Source organism: Carassius auratus, chromosome 7 (assembly GCF_003368295.1).
Source record: "Carassius auratus strain Wakin chromosome 7, ASM336829v1, whole genome shotgun sequence".
Lineage (NCBI taxonomy): Eukaryota > Metazoa > Chordata > Actinopteri > Cypriniformes > Cyprinidae > Carassius > Carassius auratus.
Window position 1 is genome coordinate 24,789,160 of NC_039249.1, and position 22,733 is coordinate 24,811,892.

Genomic DNA, 22,733 nt, shown 5'->3' on the forward strand with positions numbered 1-22,733 from the left:
ACACCTTCCCATGTAGAAATGGAGAGGGCTCCACCCCAGCATTATCAACCCAACCCTGCAAAAGCAGCTGGCTACAGGTAGGTGGGAGCTGGAGAACACACACAGGTGAAATGTTGCTCGACGGGTCTTATGGGAAACAAAGCTTACGTAGCCAGCACAGATACTGAAAGACTGACAGCTCTCTCTCTCTCTCTCTCTCTCTCTCTCTCTCTCTCTCTCTCAGTCAGGAGGAGTCTATATGGGACGCTGTCACTCTGGAGTTGTCTGTTCACTGGAGGGCTGTGTTTCTACTGACCTCTGCACATTGGAAAACAGAGCCTCTTTTTCCCCTCTCTTTCGGTCTCCAGTCTCATCCGGGGGAAGGAATTCTGGCAGAGCTGCTGAAGGGAACTTTTTTTCATTCTTCCCCTCTAACACACACACACACATCTTGTATCTCCTCCTTTGGTGTGTAGCCTGCTGTGGTGGGCGCAGACGTTGATAGTGTTTGTGTGGCGTGGACCGTGAAAAGGAGACATGCTGAAAAATGGCAGGGCTGGTGCCATCAGCACCACAGCCACCACTGAGATACCAGACCTCAATGAGGTAGGAAACACTCGATCATGTTTTCTTGCTCTTTTGAACTTTGCATTTTCCTGACTCAAGTGGTTCTCGGTTAGGTGTTTGCTTGCCTGTGTTTGGTTTGGTTTCTGTCCTCTATGTCTCTCGGCTGTGACTTACGCATTGGACTGTGCCCTAATGACTCGTCCATATCCAGGCTAATCGAGCGCTGTTGACGTGTCCGAGGCAGTGTTGTGTTGTTCAGAGAGGGGCCTGTAATAAGAGCCACCGTCCTGGGAGGCAGGGCCCTGTCATGTTTATTTTATCAGGGCCTGGTGCTCAGCTGCTGTTGCTGTGGTCAGCTGCCTTTCAGAGACATTCTTACAGCTAATCAACTGACACCCTTTCAGATGGCACTAACTGGCAGAGAGGGCATCAAACCCACGAGAACCACATTTTTGAGTCGAATAGATTGCCACATCTGAAGTGGTTAACCCTCTGAGGTCTGGGGGGTCTTGGGGGCCTGGAAAAATGTTGACATGCCTTGACTTTGGTGCTTTTTTTCAGTTGTTTATAAATATATTCATGGCTAAAATCTGAAAACACTGTAATCAGCACAAACTGGGCTACAATAAAATATAAATAGCATGTATGTACATGATTGTGTTTTTGAGAAAACAACGTTTATGCATGATTAGTGAAAAATGACAATTTTGAAGTCACTGAAATAAGGTCATAAAACACACACAGAACATCTGTTCACAAGACTGTCAAACCTGGAGCTTTTAGCCTAGAATTTTTGAGAGGGCATCAAACCCATGAGAACCACATTTTTGACTAGTACTGTAGTTATTGATCTGTGTCGAATAGATGTCCACTTCTGAAGTGGATAAACAATGAAATGTTTATGGGCAGTCATATTTTAATACTGTTTTGCCTCAGTGATATAAAATCACTTGGAGCATTTTTTTCTTTTCTTTTAATGCTTGACATTTGTCTCTCAGTAGATAAGCATTATCTTTGACAGGACTTAAAGTTTTTGTTTTGGTTTCAATGAAATTGCTTCCATCTTATCTTGAGATAACAATCATCACATTGTCCACCTATTAAACTTTTTTGATTGTGGCTAATCATTGTTTGTTTGTTTCTCTGTGTGTATGTGTGATGTCTGTCAGAGGAGAATCAGGCGTCTCAGATTAACCCTCCGGCCTGAGGACAGTCCCAAATCCCAGAATGAATCCGTCAACTCTGTAAGTATCTGTTTAGCATCTTTCAGTAAAGTTCTTGCAGTCAGACAGATTGGCGCTAGCTGTCTTTTCACGTCATAATAAACAAACTTCCTCTTTTCACACTGACTTCACACAGTCCCCAATCTGTTTGACTACCACCACAAATGACATGATGTCCTGATAACAGGATAAGCTCAACAAGATAACCTAACAATAACCTAGCCTAAAACAATACTTAACATTCAAGTGAGGTAAATGGCCGCTTAGGGCCCGGGGAATCAGGGGGCCCCATCTGATATTGATGAATCATATTTGCAGTATTATGCAGCCAATCATAGACATATCTGCTGACTAACTTGAAAAGCAATGACCAGAAGTGTTTAAATTAGAATCCAGTGCTAAGTTCTAGCTAAGTGTAGATATAATGTAAATAATGACTGGAGATTTTTGCTTAATAATAGATTACATTATCCATTTGTTTCTTGGCAAACCCTACCGTATGCCTCCAGAACACTTGGAATATGGAATGAGTGGCATGGGATAATTTCATAGTTTAAAAATTGTATATATTTTTTTTACAGTGTTCTTTTTTTGATCAGAAAAAAATAAGGTAGCCTGATATGGCTTTAGAACAGCATCCGGTTGACTAATTACTGGTTGTGAAATGATAAATAACCTAAGCTCTAAACTATGAGAGCGAGCGAGTGAAATAAGAGTTAGGTATAAAAGAACACAGTTACTGTGTAGGGCCCCATGCTTGGAATTTGCTTAGGGCCTCCAAATCACTAAGTCTGCACCTGGATATTTATATTTGACATTTTGTATTATATATCTTGTATATATGGCAAGTTTAATTAATTATAGGCTTTAATTTAAGGATTTACCTTTAGGCTTACTTTTTAAGGATGTGAAAAATGGAATTTCAGAAAGGGGAAATTTTCAACATTGTTTTGTCTGTGTCCGTGTTCAAGAGATATAAATCAGAGACCGTGTCCTTCCTTTTGCTCTGTCACTTGGTTTGTGTGTCAAAGATCCAAACTGCTTGCCCGTAACATGCCTTGCACCTTTACTGATAAAAGCACGCAGATAAGCGTGCATTCTTGGAACTACATGCAAAGATTCCTTAGTTTACTGTCACTTTACATTCTAAGCCAGTATGTTTAGAAACAAGTTAGGTTTCATGCAGATAAATATCCTTGAGCGGCCCCCAAAGTTCAGAGTCACATGAAACAAAGCTCGGGAATTTGAGTCACCTGTTTACCAAGGGAGGTAAAGTTAATTTTAAGCTTGTTTGCATATACAGCTTAGTCTGTGTGAGAAATTAATTTGTATATTTGACAATAGTTGCTGTAAGCCTTCTATAGACAGTGGTGTGCTGGGAAAGAAGTTAAGAGAGGTGTGTCTGCATGTACTTTAATGTTTTGATCTGTACCTTGGCCAGGAACTTGCACCCTGCAGCTCTTAGTCCTTGAAGTTCAACTGATATCCACCTTGTTTGGTCTCTGATAGGAGCTGCGTTGGGAACATCGGGCACTTTCATAAGCCAGATACTAATGAGAAGTAGAAATCCAGGAGCTGTGCCAACATAGAACTGTTGATGGTCTTATCAGTGTCTGTCTCATGGGAAAGGCCAGCTGTGGGCATTTTGCTGTGTGAAGCGTCAATAAACAAAACCCAGGCCTGTTTGTTTAGCTGCCAGTCGCCAATTCGATCTGGAATCTGGATTGAGAGTTTCAAGTGAGGGCAGATATCAGACTGCACATATTTAACACTGAGTTAAAGTTGGTCACACAAATTTGCCACACTGCTTTGTTTGAAAGTGAGTTAATTCATTCATTATTGACAATGGACTATGGACTTTTTCTTCTTGTGAAATTTTACTGAAAATTTGCTAATGTGACTGCACCTTTGGCTACAGAGATGAACTTCCATGGAGCATTCAGTGTCAGCATTTGAGAAAAAAAAACTTTTTAGCCTTTATGTTAATATTAATTAGTTGGCTATGCATAGAAAAACTTTCCAGGTATGGATATCTAGTTTCTGGGAGATTCAGGGTTTTTGCATTGATTTTGAATGTAGAGGCTTTTTATATGCTGTCCTTTGCATAACAATTAAGCCCCTTTCACACTGCACGTTGGTCGCCTCCTGTGTGAACGCAAACACGTGCCGGGATCGATTGATTCTAGTAACATTGCCTGGTTCTGTCCCGGAACGAGCGCTGTGTGGTAAAAAGCCAGAACCAATGGCGTAAAGGGTGTGTTGTAGTGATGACGAACATTATCGCGCAACTCTTTTACCGGTTGTTTTGAAGACAGATCAACGTTCTCGACGAAAAAAATTTGTGCAAACTGTAACAAAGCAGAGATCAGTTAGTTCGACGAGACTTAGGTCTCTGCAGAACAAAAGTGGGCGTTTATAACCATGTGGGTGTTTTCAAACTGCTTGGTTGTTTCTAAATCATGCAATCTAAATGATCCCCCTTACCCAACCCCACCCCTAAACCTAACATCACTATTGCATCAACCAATCAGGTAATCATGGTGTAAAAACACCCTGATCTGGTAACTCCCATTACTTTCCTGCAGAGACCTATACTTGTTTTCGACTCGTACATTACACATCAAATCCTGAAGTCACGTGTCATTACGGGACCTTTACGGGTTACGTCATATTCTGGGTAATCACTGGCAGTGTGAAAGGAGCAAAATAGACCCGGGAACAATTGCTGGTACACATTACCCGTGTATTTTCCAGATTCTCAGTGTGCAAGGGGCTTAAGTGACAGCCTACTGTAACTGTTATACAAAAGTTTAAACCAGGTCAAAGGAAGACTAAATGAGAAGAGGGAAAAATACAGTCAGGATAGTTAAGTGCAAAATCTAGAGAGCATTTTATTTAAAGGGTTAGTTCATCCAGATAGCTAAACTATGTAATTAATAACTTACCCTTATGTCGTTCCAAACCCGTAAGACCTCCGTTTATCTTTGGAACACAGTTTAAGATATTTTAGATTTAGTCCGAGAGCTCTCAGTCCCTCCATTGAAACTAAGTGTATGGTCTACTGTCCATGTCCAGAAAGATAATAAAACCATCATCGAAGTAGTCCATGTGACATCAGAGGGTCAGTTAGAATTTTTTTAAGCATCGAAAATACATTTTGGTCCAAAAATAGCAAAAACTACAACTTTATTCAGCATTGTCTTCTCTTCCGTGTCTGTTGTGAGAGAGAGTTCAAAACAAAGCAGTCTGGATATCTGGTTCGCGAACGAATCATTCGCTGTAACCGGATCTTTTTGAACCAGTTCACCAAATCGAACTCAATCGTTTTAAACTGTTTGCATCTCTAATACGAATTAATCCACAAATGACTTAAGCTGTTAACTTTTTTAATGTAACTGACACTCTCTCAGAGTTCAAACAAACCAATATCCCGCAGTAATTCATGTACTCAAACAGTACACTGACTGAACTGCTGTGAAGAGAGAACTGAAGATGAACACCAAGCCGAGACACATAACGAACACAACATTGACTCATTCACGAGTCAAGAACCGTTTCTGTCAGACGCGTCCGATTCGAGGAGCTGATGATACTGCGCATGTGTGATTCAGCGTGAAGCAGACCGACACACAGAGCGTCTGAACCGATCTGATTCTTTTGATTGATTCTGAACTGATTCTGTGCTAGCGTTATGAGCGCGGGTAAACCGAAGGCTTGAATCAAGGGGCAATCATCGCAAATGACGCCATTACGTCAAGCGCAAAAGAACCGGTGAACCGTTTTCTTTAACCGGTTTCTAGAATCGAACGGTTCTTGACTCGTGAACGAGTCAATCTGTTGTTCGTTATGTGTCTCGGCTCAGTGTTCATCTTCAGTTCTCTCTTCACAGCAGTTCAGTCAGTGTACTGTTTGAGTAAATGAATTACTCCGGGATATTGGTTTGTTTGAACTCAAAAGGGGGGGTCAGCCACACTATAAAAGTTAACAGCTTTAGTCATTTGTGGATTAATGCGTATTGGAGATGCAAACCGTTTAAAACGATTCAGTTCGATTTGGTGAACTGGTTCAAGAAGATCCGGTTACATCGAATGATTCGTTCGCGAACCGGATATCACTACACTGCTTTGTTTTGAGCTCTCTCTCACAACAGACACGCAAGAGAAGACAATGCTGAATATAGTCGTAGGTTTTTATTTTTTTGGACCAAAATGTATTTTCAATGCTTCAAAATATTCTAACTGACCCTCTGATGTCACAGGGACTACTTCGATGATGTTTTTATTATCTTTCTGGACATGGACAGTAGACCGTACACACAGCTTCAACGGAGGGACTGAGAGCTCTCGGACTAAATCTAAAATATCTTAAACTGTGTTCCAAAGATAAGAGATCTTACGGGTTTGGAACAACATGAGGGTAAGTTATTAATTACATAATTTTGCTATCTGGGTGAACTAACCCTTTAACTGAGATATTCTATTACTGCCATAACAAAGAACCAAGACAAGAAGCCACTGCAAAATTAAGATGGGTGTGTGTGTGTGTGTGTGTGTAATCCTATCCTCCATGGGATACTAGTCTACCTGTGGTCTGAATTCCCCAAGTTACACCTGTTGGATTACAGGAAGGCCTGAAATTCAAATTGACCCAAGGCAATGTTTTCTCATAAAAGCATTCAGCTGAATGGCACAGAATGATGACAAAACTGGTTTCAGCAAAGCTGGAGTGGGAAGCTGTCCCGACACCACCCACTGCATGCAAACAGATATATACTGTTCTGTAAAACACAGATGCTAGACTTGAGTTTACACCCTCAAGCACATCTTTATACAACAACAATAGAGCTCAGTGAATAGTGTTCAGTTCAATCAGTAAGATTACCTGAGCAGGTAGAATATGAAACAGGGAAAACACATGCTTTTATTTATCTAAGATGATAGATAAATAGTTCTGTATTTGTATATGAATATTGTGCACAGAAATATTGTCAAAATGTGCATGAAAGTTTAATGCAGCTGCACTTTGTTAGTGTTGTCTGTCATTGTATGGATAAGCTCTTTTAATAGATGAAAGTACATTGCATGCAGAGAATACAATTCTCATGTTGTTTACAACAGTAACTGTATCTTCTAGCAAAAGGATGGTGTTTGGTAAATTTGGTCAAGTAATGATTTTTGATATTTAGTTTAAAGATTTAAATTTACCCAAAATTTACATTTTTTCCTCTTTTACTCACGTTCATGTCGTTTCTGATCCATAATACTTTAGTTCATTTTTCCAACACAAATGAAGATGTCTTTACAAATTTTATTTCAAAATTGTATGCCTTTATAAACTTTGTAAAGCGCCCGCATTAATGGAGTAGACTTGCAGCGAATGGACAGAATTCTTTTAGGTTTCAACAAAAATATCTTAATTTGTGCTCAGAAGATGAACTAAAGTTTTATGGTTTTGGAGTAACTGATGACAGAGCTGTAATTTTTGGGTAAACCATCCCTGTAATATTTTATTACAAAGTAACCTTTTTTTTTAAGCAATAATGCTGCACTTTAACATCAGGATGGCCACCCCAGAAAGTTAATGCCTCTGCTAGATTTATTAGGCTAAATTAAATCCCCAAAATGATTCACTTATCACTACACATAACCAGTGGCGGCTCCAGACAATTTTGATTGGGGGGGCAATGGGGGGGTCCTGGTCTTTTCAAGTGGGGTCTCATGAAAACCAACAAAAAATACAGTGGACATGGCTAATAACCGCATATTTCTGCTACTAAACAACAAAAACACCTTTGCAATGTAAACAAATGACAGGCTATATTTGTTATTCATATCCTTCACACTGCACTTTCATGTCAGGTATATTATGCATTTTTATTGACATTGATATTTTTACATTTATTTCCAGATAGATATTATTGAGTTTACAGGCTAAAGTGGTCTTGCTGTTTTAAACACAGTTGCTTTTGTAGAAAAAATATTTGCATCACATTTAAAATATAATTATATTTTAATTCATTTCTGAATTGTTTTTATTTTTATAATGATAATTCAGAGAATGAGAAAATCTGTATAAGCCTTACCAGTGTTGTGATAATTATTTTTACGTGTTAAAAATAAATAAGTACTGTAATATAATAAAAGTTTATTCAAATAACATAAAAAAGACCAGACCCCTCGATGCCTGTGAAACTTTTCTCCCTCAAACAGCACACTAGTGTTACTTCTACACTACAGGCTACACACAGCAATATAAACAACGTATCTGCATGTTCTCACATCACATCGTTCTTGTAAAATAATAATAAGTAAATAAACACCAAAATCACTTCGCTGAGAATGAAACACCACTTACCAGCTGCCACGATGTTGAAAATATCCTCTAGCAATTAAAAAATGCGCGTGCAGCGTGAGGAATCTTCCCGGTTGGATGAGGTCATAGTCAGGTGAAAGGTCATCATGTTGGTCATTTTATTTACGGCTAAATTATTATTGTAATTAATAAATTGTACTAATATTATGATTGGGCGTGGGCAGGCATTCACAAAAGTTTATGTTATTACAAAAAAAAATTGAGGAAATTTTGCTTTGACAAAAGGGCACTTAAGGGGCAAAGGAGCAGGTGCTCAAGTGAACCGGTTCTTTCGGACAATTCGATCAAATAAACCAGTTGAAAAAAAATGGTTCACCGGTTCTTTTGCGCTCGATGTAATGCCGTCATTGGCGATGATTGCCCTTCATTCAAGCCTTTGGTTAACTCCGCGCTTATAACATTAGCGCAGAATCAGTTCAGAATCAATCACCAAAAGAATCAGTTCGGTTCAGATGCGCTCTGTGTCAGTCTGCTTCGCGCTGAATCACGCATGCGCAGTTATCATCAGCTCATCGGTTCTCGAATCGGACGCGTCTGACAGAAACGGTTCTCGTTTCAGTTTATGAATAAATATCGAAATAATTATTTATTATTGTTCTGCGTAGTTTGAAGAGAAACATTTTGGGATCTTTATCCCGAATATATATATATTTTTTTAATCAGGAAGAGGCTGGGGGGTCAAATGGGGGGTCAAGGCATTTTTTGGCAGGGTCTTGAGACCCCCCAAGACCCCCCCTGGCGCCGCCGGTGCACATAACTCATATCACTACTCAAAAGGCCAAAAACGGGAGGCCCTGTTTTCAACATATTAAATAGCTTTCTCTTGTTTGAACTACTCAAATGTATTCTCATGGGCTTGTGTTTTGTGGGTTATCTGTCAAGTTCAGTGAAGTCTAGTGCAGAAGGCCACGCACAACACTGGCATCATTGTTCTGTCTTATCTCCACCCACTCACACACATTGCTCCCCTTCATTCAGAATCTGAGAGAAACATTCATCATATTTTCTCAACATCTAATTCTCTATTTTAATGAAGAATGATTCTCCTGTTTGCCCTGAAGGTTGAGACAGAATTCAGTTTGTCTCGGTGAGGAAGCTGAAGCTCTGTGTTTTGGTTTGGAGAGGAGTTCTGAGGAGGTGTGGTCATGACATGAATGAGATTACAGTTCTGAGAAACTATGTCCTGAAAAGAGAAAGGGGAAAACCACACCCTGAGCGTGTGATCACAGCTGGACTTCATCAGTGTTGTTCCTCCTCAGTACGATGTGAAAATAGCACACATTAAAAAGATGGAATATGGTTCCTCATAAACAGGAAAGCTTATTAGAAGTAGGATTTATGTGTTGCATAAAAGACATTTGGCAAGGATAAAACCTTTGTCCAGTTATCACCCCAAGCATCAGCATGTCTGAAAAATTTGATAAGACCTATGAAAATAATAAACGTTACATCACAGGGCGAGAAACTGCTCAATGGTTCCTGGAAAAAGAAAAATGGGCTCATGCAGAGAGAAAGACCACCTGGGAGAGAATCACCTCAACAAGAAGACAAGGTATGACAGCTTCTGAGAACACAAACAAACCCGAATACCATTACCCATGCATATGTCCAGATTCATATCTGATTCTTCTAATATTTACCTGACAAAATATTGGATTTGGTAAGAATGAATTTTTATTTATTTTTTAAAGAAAAGAATACTTTTATTCAGCAAGGACACAAAATCTGAAAAGGGATGCATAATGTTACAAATGATTTCTATTTAAAATAAATGCTATTCTTTGCAACTTTCTATACATCAGAGAATCCTGAAAAAAAAAAGTATAAAACATATAAGGCAGCATAACTGCATCATTTTTGGAGGATCATGTGACACTGAAGACTGGAGTAATGTACAGCTTTACAATCTCGGTAATACATTTTAAAAATACACTTTAATATGAATTAAAATATAAAAAAAGAAAGTTGTAATCATATTTCACGTAAACATTGCTGTTTTACTGATCAATAAATGTAGCCTTGGTGAGCATAAGAGACTTCTTTTTTTTTTAAAAAACATTACAAAATCTAACTGCCCTAAAATTTTGAATGATAGAAGATACAATATTTTTCCACTGGGTCATTATATAATGCTGTGTCCTTTTGGAACATAATAGACCACATATGATTTTAGTATACTGTATGTTTGAATGTTTTTGTGTCACCTGGTAATATTATCAGTGTAATTTTATCTTTGATAGTGATAGTGTTTAAAACACAGGTGCCTGTTTCCCAGAAGATATTCAGTACTGTATGTTATTGTTTGCAAAGCAAGCATGAGCTGAAGTGTATCTGCACTATATGGCTTCAGGCCTTTCTTTGCACAGTAAAATGCTTGTTCACTTATTAAACATATCACAAAAGAGCTTCTTAATCCATGCAAAACATGAAATATGACTCCTTTAGACACTAAATCTTAAAGACAGATGTGACCCAGTGTAAAAGGTCCCAGAATCCAGAATCAGAATAAATTGTAAGGCCATTGATCCTCATTGCTGTGCTCTTGACTGAGATCTTCTCAGCTGTAGTTGCTCCTGTGGTTTGCTCTTATGACACCTTTTTCACTTTACTTTGCCCGTGGCATTGTCAAGAAAGAAATATTTTCTTTATGTACTTTCACTGGATAAGGTTAACAGCATTCCAAGTTTCAAGTTCAAGTATATTTATGGTGAAACTGTAGATATACAAAGGGTTTTTTTTTTTATTATTATTCTTTCTGACTGGCATGCAGAAATATGGACACCCTCACTGAGGACTATTCTGACTGTCTATATCCCATCCTCTCATTGTGAACACTCAGCAGCAATGCTTCTAATACCAGAGCATATCACTCACAAATACAGTCTATCAGTCTTATTTATCAGCCGTGATGTTCCCGGAGGTGTACACACACTCAGACACACAGCGGTGACATTGGACTTCACAGCTGTGAACACATTCACAAGCTGAAATCTGAGCCCTGTTTTCCTATTCCCCCAGCACTCTGTGACTAATGGCATGGGCCGGGAACAGCCCGCTCAGCACGGGCCCAGAGTTTACGGCGTGGTGCAGAGCACAGGCAGCAGCCACCAACAGGAAGTGATGGCTCGCGAGTGGTCTGTCAGTCACCTGAGGGATGAGATGAGGTACATCAGAGAGGTAAAGACTAGTTATTGCTTAACCAGTTAGCATGTTCTTCAGGAATGTACATCCAAGCAGATAACTAAAAACCATCTTTATTTTCTCATAGGTACGTGACTCTTTGGAAAAGGTCAGAGAGCGCATGTATGGCCAGTTTGGAGGGATGCAGCAATCAGTGCAAAAATTAAGTCAGGAATTAAAGGTGAGCAAAACACAGCAAGAATATTATCCGCCACCAAACCTTTCCCTGTCAGGCTTCATCAAAATGCATTTTTATAGTCGTATGACAGGTTCTCAATGTGCTGACTGTGTTTGTCCCAGGCAGCCAACTCTCATAAGCGTTACCTTGAGTCAGAGGTGAGGACGAGAAGGGCAGGAATGGATAGCTTTGACCAGATGAACAGCTCCCTCATATCAGCAAACATTGATCTACAGGTACACCATCAGTGTGGTCACTGCCAGCTGAAAAAGGCTTGTTCTGTCCAGAGAAACTCGTGACATCTGTTTTTTTTTGTCAACTTTTGAATATAAACGTGTTTTAGAAATCATTGCTGGAAAGCTGTCAAAATCGAGTGGGGAACAGAGATGAGATGAGAACCCTGCGCAGCTCGCTGGAGAAGACAGAGGAGAAACTCAAGGAAACGGAAAGACAGCTAGCAGCAGCACAGGCTGAAAACCACTCTCTCAAAAATCAGGTGCAGCACTATTATTATCATGCAAAGCCTTCATGTTACAACAACCTGATAGGCCTACCATAATACTTTGGACTAAATATTTTTTTTCTTTTACTTATAGTTTTTTATAATTGTTGTATTGCTTGTTTTTTACTTTTTCTAATGATTGTATATACAATTTTGACTACTAAATTATGAAAACAATTTTTTTTAAGTCAAGTTAACTTTATTTATTTAGCACTTTTAAGAACACAGGTACAGATTGTGTTAAAGCAGCCTTACAGTATCAAAAAGGGAAGAAAGTGTCATTAATGCAAAAAGACAATAGCAAACACTCAATTTTAATATAAAGGCAGTTCATCATTGAATTCAGTGAAAAACAGTATCTGTGCAATCAAATCGACAATATCTTTATTATCATCTGTGGTTCCATGAAGAACCTTCAACATCCATGGAACCTTTCCATTGCACAAAAAGATTCTATATAGTAAAAAAGGTTCTCTAGATTATTAAATGTTCTTCACGCCCAGAAAAATATTATCTTTTAAAATCTGCTCACTAAAAAGGGTCTTTGTTTGGGGACCCAAAATGGTTCTTCTGAGGCATCACTGTGAAAACCTTTCTCCTCTGAAACCTTTATTTTGAAGAGTGTACTGTACACAGAATATTTGTACTTAAAAGTTAATAATAGGTTAAGCTTGAAAAGTAAAAAAAAAATACTTCCATACACCAGGACTATTTATGAAATCTGTAGTCTTTACTGCTACAAGTTGATTTAGAAAAACATAAACCCTTTCTAAACATATATATATTTGTATTATTTACATTTACATTAAGTCATTTAGCAGACACATTTATCCTAAGTGACTTACAAAAGAGCAAAGATATGTGCTATAAAAAGTCTCAGTTAGCTTAACGCAGTACATGTAGCAAGTTTTGTTTATTATATAATTAATAAAAAGAAAACAGATAGAATAGAAAAAGAATAGAGCAAGCTAGTGTTATAGGCCTTTTTTTTACATTTGTTAATTGTATAATAAATGAAAAGAAAACTAATAGAATACAAAAAAAAAAAAAAGAAAATCTAGTTCGTTTCTGTTTTTTAAACAGAGAGTGCTAGAGTTAGAGGGTCAAATAAAGATGGAAGAGATGGGTTTTAAGCCGATTCTTGAAGATGGCTAAGGACTCAGCTGCTGGGATTGAGTTGGGCAGGTCATTCCTCCAGGAGGGAACATTTAATTTAAAAATCCGTAAAAGTGACTTGCAGAACGCAAGCTTCGAGGGCACATAAGTCTGAAGTAATACATTTAGGTAAATGGGTGCCGAGCCAGTGGTGGTTTTGTAAGGAAAGGCAAGGCAAGTTTATTTATATAGCACATTTCATACACAATGGTAATTCAAAGTGCTTTACATCAAAGAAAGTAAAATAATCATGAAAAATAAGAAAAAAAATAAAACAAGCAATTTTAAAACTTTTAAAATAATTAAAACGTTTACTTAAAATAAATTTAAAAACAGTTAGAAATTGATTTTATATAAAATGATACAGTGAAGATATAGTGCAATCAGTTCGGACATAGCACAGTGCTCATTCAATAAATGCACAACTAAACAGATGGGTTTTAAGTCTAGATTTAAATGTGACTAGTGTTTTAGCACATCTGATCTTTTCTGGAAGCTGATTCCAACTGCGGGCAGCATAGTAACATGTCTTGAATTTTATGCGAGCAGCTATTGGCAGCCAGTGCAAATTGATAAACAGTGGTGTGACGTGTATTCCTTTCGGCTCATTAAAAATTAATCTTGCTGCCGCGTTCTGGATAAATTAATTAATTATTTAATTTAATTAATTACATTTTTATTTTATTTATTTAATTATTTAATACACATATTTTAATCAAATTATATTATCAGAACAATAACTTGACTAAAAGGATAGCTTTACTCAGATTTCAGATTTTTGTTCTATAGCATGTGTAGAGATTTAAAGATGAAAGCAGGAGTGAATTTGTTTGAAGTAAAAAAAGAGAAAAAAGTTAAATAAATAGCATGGTTATTAACATGAGACGACTAAAGAGCATTTTGTACGTAGGTGGAGACTTCTCAGGAGGCCAAGACCCAAGCATTAAAAGAGCTGAGTGCAAAGCTCCAGAAGGAATATGAGGAACAGCTGCAGGAACAGCAGAAGAAATACAGAGAGGAGATAGAGGCTCTGCAGGTACAGATACAACCAAACAAACAGACTCTCACAACCTCTTACTGTCCAGCTACTTCAACAAGAACTGCACTGCATGATAATGTGACAAATGCATTTGTTTGAATGTGTGAAAGATTGTAAACCACACTGTAACAAGACTACATTTGTATTATACTCCACAAGCAGGGTGTAAGGATTCCAATCTTAACAGGAAACATCTGTAGTTACTCACCAGGGAAGAGAGAAAAATGTTGACAAAACTTTTTTTCTAACTAAGGCTGCCACCTAGTGGAAATAGTGAAGATTTCCGAGAGAATGCTGATGATGATGACAGATGAGCAGAGTTCTGACTGTAGTTCTGACCTGTGTGTCTGCAGGCACAGCTTGATGACTACATGAAGAGACTTGAGGAGGCCGAGAGGAACGCTCAGATAGCTGAGGCAAAGATCGCTGAAAGGGATCAAAGAATTACTGAAGTGGAGAGGCTACTAAACTGTATGGCTCAGGTAAATCATATCAGTCGGCTCAGCCTTTATTTGTTACCAGGAAGGAAACTCTGTTCAACACTTGTCTCTTTATAACAGGAAAAGGGTGACCTGATACAAAAGCTTTGTGAATGTGAACAACGCTTACGTGGTTTGGACGAAACTGACCATGCAGATAAAGCTGTGGCCAAGCAGTAAGACATTTAATGTATACTTACAGTACAATACGTTTGCAGCTGAAACAGTGTTGATGTCATGTTTCTTTAATTCAGGATGGTTTCAGTTTCATAACAACCCAGAAATATCACCAAACACACTATAAGACATTCATTATAATGGGTTTGTGTGAATATTGTTTAATGTTCACTGAAATTTAAAGTTGTTAGAATAGTTTCAGTGTTAAGTAATTGTAAAAAAAAAATGGTTGATTTGTAGTTTAGGCCTGGTCCATAATTATACTGATGAATGGCTATAATTACTTATTTTGTTCCCAGAAATTAAAAAAAAAAAAAATAATAATAATAAATGCTTTTGGTATCCGTGGTACTGACCTTCATTCATAGTATTTAATATAATAAATATTAAAAAATTATGTATTTTTGTTGTTTCTATATTCATTTGGAATTTCAGAGAGAAAATGCTTTTCTATCTACAGATTATTATGTTAAGATTAATCCCGATTAATTACATAAATCTAAGCAATTAATTTGTTTTATGTTTGTTTTTCCCTCTTAAAAAGTCTTAATTTTGTCCTCTCAGAGTAAAAAAAAAAAAGCTCCCGGTGAAACTGAGCAATACCCAATAATATTGTGTTTCAGTATTTAAATGCATAAATGATCTCTCTCCTAAGCAGCATGTTCTTTCTCAGGTCGGAGCAGCTGAAAGAGGAAGCGGCAGAACTGAGAGAGCGAATAAAGCATCTCAACGATATGGTGTTCTCTCAACAGAGGAAGGTCAAAGCCATGATAGAGGAGGTGAGGATTTACAGAGACTTATCAAGAGTATACTATTTACACAAAATGTCCTTTCAAGAAGTCACGACACGATTATTTTAATTTAATCTTTTGAATTGTAAAACAAACAAACAATTCTGCAGGTCGAAACACTGAGAGCAAAAGTTGCACAGAAGGATATGTTCATCTCCGAGCTGCTGGACAGGATTGCTATTGTGGAGTGCGAGGTAAGAGCAACGGTTTCCATGTAGCAAGATCTGATTTTTGCATGCACCTCGACTTCACCAATCTAGAAAGACACAGATTGGTTGGAATAAGCACGCTGAATGTGTCTATTCCTGAATGCATTGCTATTCTGTCAGCTGGGCTCTTCGAGTCCCTTTGGTTGTCACACATCTAAACTGAATCGGTCTTCGTCGGGTGTTCTCTTTATATGTGAAATGAATTTTCTACTTAATTTCCCATGCCTATGGTCTGACTCTGTCCTTTGCTTTGCTTCTTTTCCTAGAATAATGAGTTAGGAGACAAGTTGAAGTATTTTATGTCTATACAGAGCGCATCTGAGACTAAAGTAGCCACCAGGGACATTGGAGTTGGCTGTGACCTCCCCATTAGGTAATGAGCGCCAGATCACCTTGCCATAGGAAATTTAAAACTGCTTTCGAGGCCATGGCTTTACACACATGCTCTTCCTGTGTTCATAGATCTGAGGAGCCGGCGTACGTCGCTCCTGTCCAACCCAGCCCCATCTCATCGGCCTTGAGATCCTCCAGCAGACTGAACTATAGTCTTCTTAGATACACTCCTGGTCAGTACAGCTCAATGCTGCTCTCCAGTGCAGTAAACACACAAGAAACTGGAACCAGTCCCACACAAACATCAAGTTATGTTCAGACCAGCCCTGAAGACGGGGACTCCAGATCTCCAACAGCCTCAGAAGTGTCCTCCACCAGCAGTCCTAGAGCGAGGACCGGCCCGTCACAGATCTACACTCCTTTCATGAAGCTGATGGAGTTAAGCGCTAAAAGGGACACAGACTGAATGCAGTTTTCCTAAAATAGCGGCAACAGAAGGTGTTGTTGCGACATGAAGTATTGTGGTTTTGTTACTGTTTATGTAACATTAAGGTATATGTAAATAACATACTGATCTGTGAATAACTTATTTTGGTAGTACACTTTACTGTATTCTGATGCACTCTGTTGCTTTGTTTACCAAAAATCTAGTGATTTTATGTGATAGCTTTCTATATTTTACACTTATCTATTTATATTTCCATTTTCTGAGACCGTATTTAGATTATTTTTTAAAGCGTATTACACCAAATATTTTGTTACAAAAAACTCCAAATAGGCTCTATATACAGTATGAGGGTTTCTTTCAGAAAAGGAATGATGGTAGCTATCAACTGTGATCACAGCTCAGTACTTTTGTTTTTGCTCTAGTGTGTTTTGATGTGTTTAAATGTTTTTTTTTAATTGTACTAAGAGAGTTGTGGACATTAGTGGTTTCACACTCTCAGTTGCACTTTTTCCCCTGGAGTCACTGATGACCTCCATGTTTTAAGACTCAAAATGTTCAGAATACCAGTTTAAAGAAAGTATTGGTTATGCACCCCCATTTTTCTAGACCAGAGGGCATTAGGGAAGCAGGCCTCTGTGGATTGTTTGCAGCGTTAATGTGTTAAAGCACTTTTCTTTGCCAAAATCACATCATTTATGATGACTGCAAATTAAGGTTTCTAGACTACATTTGGTGTTAACATTTTTCACTCACTGAGCACTGTATTTACATATAACTGGGTATATTGTTCAAGAAATAAAATGTCTAAATCTACAACTTGGTGTATATATCTTTTTTTTACTAAGGTTATAGGCCTATTTATCTGTTCATAAATAAATAAATAATCTTTTTTTTTATATAATGGTCAGATGAGCATGTGCTTCCAAATTATGTCTCATTGTTATGTCTCAGACTTTACTCAGTGGAAACTGAAATACAGAAAAAGTAAGAAGGCTTTAGCAAATAGCATATTAAAAGTAGTAGTAATATTTATTAACATTCTTATTAAACGTGGCATGGAGCTTGTTTAGATTATTTCATTGCCTGCAGGAATCTATTGGTGTTGTTTCATGGTGTTGTGATTCTGTCCTGTGTCGACTGTTGAGAAACCAAACTGAATCATGGAGGTCTCTTTGGGATAATACGCTTCACTCCATCAGCAGCTGATGGAGTGAGTGCTGCTGAATGTGCATGAAACTGCTCTGATGAATGACTTTACGTGTTTCTGGGTCACCCTCGTGGTCTGTTAGTCACTAGTACATTCACTCACACCCGTGTAAGAACACGGCATGTGCCTCGCTGGGAAATGCCACAGACAACTGTAATATAAAACAAAAAATACAGGTAACTATGAGTCCTACTGATTCATCAATGCTGTTTTGGGTATATTTTCAATGAAGCTAGTGGATGTGTTTGCCTGGATGTCTATAGCTTCCTACAAGCTGTGTGGATCAAAGAGCTGGAAACAAACAGGTAACTGCTATAGTTGGAAAGTTAGCTGGTAAACCTTCTATTCTTGTTTACTGTATTTACATTTTAAGCAATTCTTAACATGGTGATTTTGTTGATGTCAGTTCAAAATTCACAGTTTCCTTGGAGGGACATTTTAAACTGATATGTTTTTTTTTAATTCTGTATGTTTTGTTCCTACATGAATGTTTGATTTGTTTGTTTTTTTGGCATAGTTTGCTAAATTACTTTAATGAGAAGATCTTAATTTTCTAACCACAGAAGCCAAAATGTCACGAAGATTTCCTCCAGAAATCCCTTCAGGTATTTAGTTTAAAGCATTGCTCTAAAATGAGTTTGTATGTCTTTCTTTTACTGTTCATGTCTTCAAGGAACCTCTCTGAAAAGTCCATCTGAGATCCTGCAGAAGACAGAGGAAGACACCTTAATAGGCTCAGGCCAAAATCACCTCATTAGTAGACATTGATGCGGCATTTAGGAACATTTTCATGAAGTATCTTTACATTATATAGACATAACCACCAGTCCATCAGTACAACCAACAGAAATGTTTGCCAGAAAGGCAAACAAACCCATGAAATACCCTAAAGAGAAGGGTACTCCAGCTATAACTCATACCTTTATACTGCATAAATAAGAAAGAAAAGGACCATGAGATCCCCTTTTGCAGAGTCAGTTGCCAGTGACTCCACTCTTTCAGGAACCTTTTTTCCCACTCTACAGTTAGTGCTCACTTGCAGAAATGGGACATGCTACAGTGTGACAGCAGGCAGAGGAGGAGACACATGCACTTTTGCACTTATTGAAAGGTACAAAATAAACAGTTATTAAAATGGGTTTAAAAATACTGAATTTGGTGTATAAATAGTTAATAGTCTGGTTCAGTGTTTGCTGTAAGCTGGTCCTGCAGTTCCTCTAAAACCCTCTACCTCCCCCAGTTCCACATGCCTAAATCTGCTATGTCTATTAATGTAGCAGCAGCACATCTTACAGCAGTATTTATTGACATGCATTGCAGATTTTGCCCACCAAGACAAAATACATTAACGTCATATCCATTAACATACTAAAACTTGACATGATTAACAGAATTTAATGACTGTGTCTAATCAGATCTGCAGGCCAAGGCAGTTCTGTCACTGTTGCTGAACCTGTGCCCTTCCTGAAGCGTCTGGTTTAGTTACATTTTGCAGCATTGAATTTGATAGAAGTTAGCTTCTGGATTGCTTGTTTATATATATATAATATGTTTATATATATATATATATTATATACACAACCATACATGCTTTGTGTGGTTGTGACAGGAATGCTAATATCTTTGTTTGCAGTTGTAGTTAGCTTTAATCCAAAATATTGTCACTTAATTAAGAAAGTATGTAAATGTATCAGTACTTATATATATATATATATATATATATATATATATATATATATATATATATATATATATATTATATATATATATATATATATATATATATATAATATATATATATATATAAAAAGAAAGTATTTAAATGTAACATGATGCAGAGAAATGGGCAAGTAATGGGCAAGTATATATGGGCAAGTATCTATATGGGAAATGGAGGATGTAGCACCAGTATTTATCTTAAGCCTGCTTACAAATTATGTGCTTGAGCCATTCAAAAAAAAAAAAAAAACTAAATATTACAGCTAAACTTCCAACAAATTAATTATTTAGCTGAAAAAAAGAGGTTCTGTCATGTTAGTTATTAGATGATTGACACCTTTTCCAAGAGGACGTTCACACAGAACAAGTTTTTGCATTCCGCTGTGCTCCTTTTCCATTGTTTTCGATGTTAACATGCAGACGGATGTGTTTGACTGTTGCATTTGCTTCTCGCATCTTTTGCAATGTCTCATGCTTTATAAAGAATTTCTTTTTTGATCCCAGAGATCTAGTTAACGTAATATTTTGAAAAATGCTTTAAAAAACACATTTCTAGACCTTTTTTATTTTATTTGCAATGCATCAAAGATGAATTTTTTTATTTATTATAATATGTTATTTACAGAGTTACAGTTACAGCATTGCAGCAGCATTGTATTCATGATGACAGAAAAACACCTTTGGTGAAGATGACTGATAGGAAAGAGGATGAGAGCTCTCTCTTCATCTTCATCTTTTCAGAATGCTCATTGAGGAATCTATATCATGTCACAAGTTCACTTGTAAGTGAAAAAGTGTCTAGAGTCACACTCTCAGATTTGGAGGAGGCCTGCAACCTTTGCCTTCAGGAAAGGTTGGTGAAGTATCAAACAGTAAAAGAACCAATTTTGAGAAGTTTTTAGTAAATAAGACAAAATGTGACATGCAAACTCATTGAAAGCTAAATTATTAGATAGGACTAAATGTGTATGGTAAAAGAGCACAAAAAAAGATAAATGATGAATTGCATAAAGGCACGTTCACACCAAGAATGATAATACAAAGTATATCTAGAGGCGTTCACCCCTTCTACTCCAGCCCCTCCAGTCTGTCTTGGGTTGTAGTCACCTCAGTCACCATTCAGTTTTTAGGGCATTCATTCTTCCGATGTCCTTTCTCTCCACAACGAAATCAGACATCCGGATCAGTTTTCCACATTCCACGTCCTCTGCCTCTCCTATGTCCACATCCTCGCCCTCTGTTGTTGTCCCTGGTTAAGGGATAATGCCCTTTTTTTATATTAGGATGAGAAATCAACAATATTTCAGGTTTCAGTGTTTCTCATCCTCTTCGGCTGTTTGTCATGGAAAAATTCTAAATATTGCATTAAATGTGAGACTGAGAGTGATAAAGGATCATGGGATTTTTCTTTGGTTGTTTAATTCTTGTAAGAATGGTCAAGTCAACGCCGAAGCTCTGTAGTTAGAAAGACAGAACGAAGGCTGTCCAAGGATCATCTGTGACCTTCAACAGTATCTTCTCAGAGTATGGTCATAGCCATTTCCCTTTTAGAAGAATGCTAACAGAAGTTTTAGTCACGTACACAGAGAAAATAATGAAGGTCAATATCTGTGCAAATAGAGAATATACAAAATAGAAAATAAAGAAATATATATACATTTACATCACATTCCTATTCTAGAATTAATGTTACCGTTCTTGGTGTTAATAGGCCTTTGCAATGATTTGGCCTGTCACTTAAAGCACTGAGGATGCTTTACATGTGTAATGTCTTTGTGTGTGCAGAGCTAATTCTTGGAAAGAGAGGAACAGAAATTTGGCTTACCAATGGCAACAGCTTTTGAAGCGTAATATTAAATAAAGCTTCACATACTACAAAGAGATTCAGACATGCTGTGCCGACAGACAGAGAGTGCGTTTTCTTTTTTCTTTATTGCTATATTAATGTGGATCAAATGCATGCATTCATTCACCATTCAGCCAGAGAAAATTGTACGAATTAACGTTTAATGTCATATTTTTTTTAATACTATTGAATACTGTAATTATAAAATTCTAATGAAAGTTAATTTCAGTTTGGGTTTATGAAAAGGAAAGATGTCCTTTTTCGCAAGAAGCTATTCTACATTAAACCAGGCCAATGCAATTATGTTTATATATATACACATATGCTAATATATGCTTATATATACAAGAGTAATTTGAGTAATGAGTAATTTGATTAAGCTTATTGTGACTTGATTCTGGCATTTTTCCTACATTTACAGTTCAGTTGCTGTAAATAGTTGATCTTCTTAACAAAGTTCAAGTAAACAAAATTCAGTATAATTGTTAGTATATCTATTATGCAGTCTGTTCTGAAGTCAGAAAATGTTAATATAATATCACAGCTAATCATGTCTCCAACACATTATACTGAATGTCCGCACAATTTTTCAGTTTTTTTTGGTTCTTATGTATTTCATAAGACAGGCCATAGGCACTGGTTTTAAGATTTGCTCTAATTAAGTCTTTTCCAGCAAGCGGATCTTTTCACGATTAGTACATTAGTACTGCTTGTGCTGAACATCAATTTAATTGAATTTGAGCTGCAGTATTCATCAATGTAACTAGTTTTTTCCTTCCTCAGGGTTATTAAGTCCATTCATGTCATTTTATTTATTCAGTTTTTAGTTAATTTTATTTCTTCTATTTGTTCTTCTTTCATTTAACTGCCCATAGTTAGTTGAGAGGCTGTATCAAGATGTTTGTGTGATTATGGAACATTAAATGTGTCACAGTCTGTATATTCATGAGCTGTATGGATTTAATAATCTGTGCCAAAGCTTTCAGTTTACAATTATTTAATTGTAATTTCAACTTTTAAAACTACAAGGCAAAACAGGGTTACCATAAAGCAATACTCAATATCAAGCCTTATATAATTTTAAATTACTGTACACAAAAAGATCCCTGCTCATTTTGCTGCTGCCAGAAGTAATGCAATTAATGTGTGTTAAAATATCTGTCAAACCCAAGTTCACAAAGTACATGAAGAGTATTTCAAAGGTCATTGAATTTATTTGATCAAAAATACAATAAAAACAGTAATATTGTGAAATAGTATTATAATTTAAAGGGGGGGGGGGGGGTGAAATGCTCATTTTCACTCAATATCCTGTTAATCTTGAGTACA

General features: G+C 37.1%; 1 protein-coding gene across 2 annotated transcripts; it reads left to right on the plus strand.

Moving 5' to 3' along the window:
• Window positions 1-193: 193 nt before the first annotated feature.
• myzap (myocardial zonula adherens protein) lies at window positions 194-17,445 on the plus strand. Of its 2 annotated transcripts, none has more exons than XM_026268070.1 (14): window positions 194-585; window positions 1,716-1,790; window positions 9,598-9,693; window positions 11,160-11,318; window positions 11,410-11,502; window positions 11,622-11,735; window positions 11,843-11,995; window positions 14,067-14,192; window positions 14,549-14,677; window positions 14,756-14,850; window positions 15,525-15,630; window positions 15,753-15,836; window positions 16,118-16,224; window positions 16,314-17,445. In XM_026268070.1, the coding sequence occupies exons 1-14, from the start codon at window positions 517-519 to the stop codon at window positions 16,648-16,650; spliced, it is 1,743 nt and encodes a 580-aa protein (XP_026123855.1). In that variant the 5' UTR covers window positions 194-516; the 3' UTR covers window positions 16,651-17,445. The 2 variants fall into 2 exon arrangements, with proteins under 2 accessions (XP_026123855.1, XP_026123856.1); XM_026268071.1 differs by having other exon boundaries at window positions 224-585; window positions 16,163-16,224.
• The last annotated feature ends 5,288 nt before the right edge of the window (window positions 17,446-22,733 follow it).

Coding starts and splice junctions, on each gene's coding strand:
- myzap (XM_026268070.1), top strand. CDS start 517: ATGCTGAAAAATGGCAGGGCTGGTGCCATCAGCACCACAGCCACCACT. Junction 11,736..11,842: donor CAGCAAACATTGATCTACAG/GTACACCATCAG, acceptor AACGTGTTTTAG/AAATCATTGCTGGAAAGCTG. Junction 14,678..14,755: donor TACTAAACTGTATGGCTCAG/GTAAATCATATC, acceptor TCTTTATAACAG/GAAAAGGGTGACCTGATACA.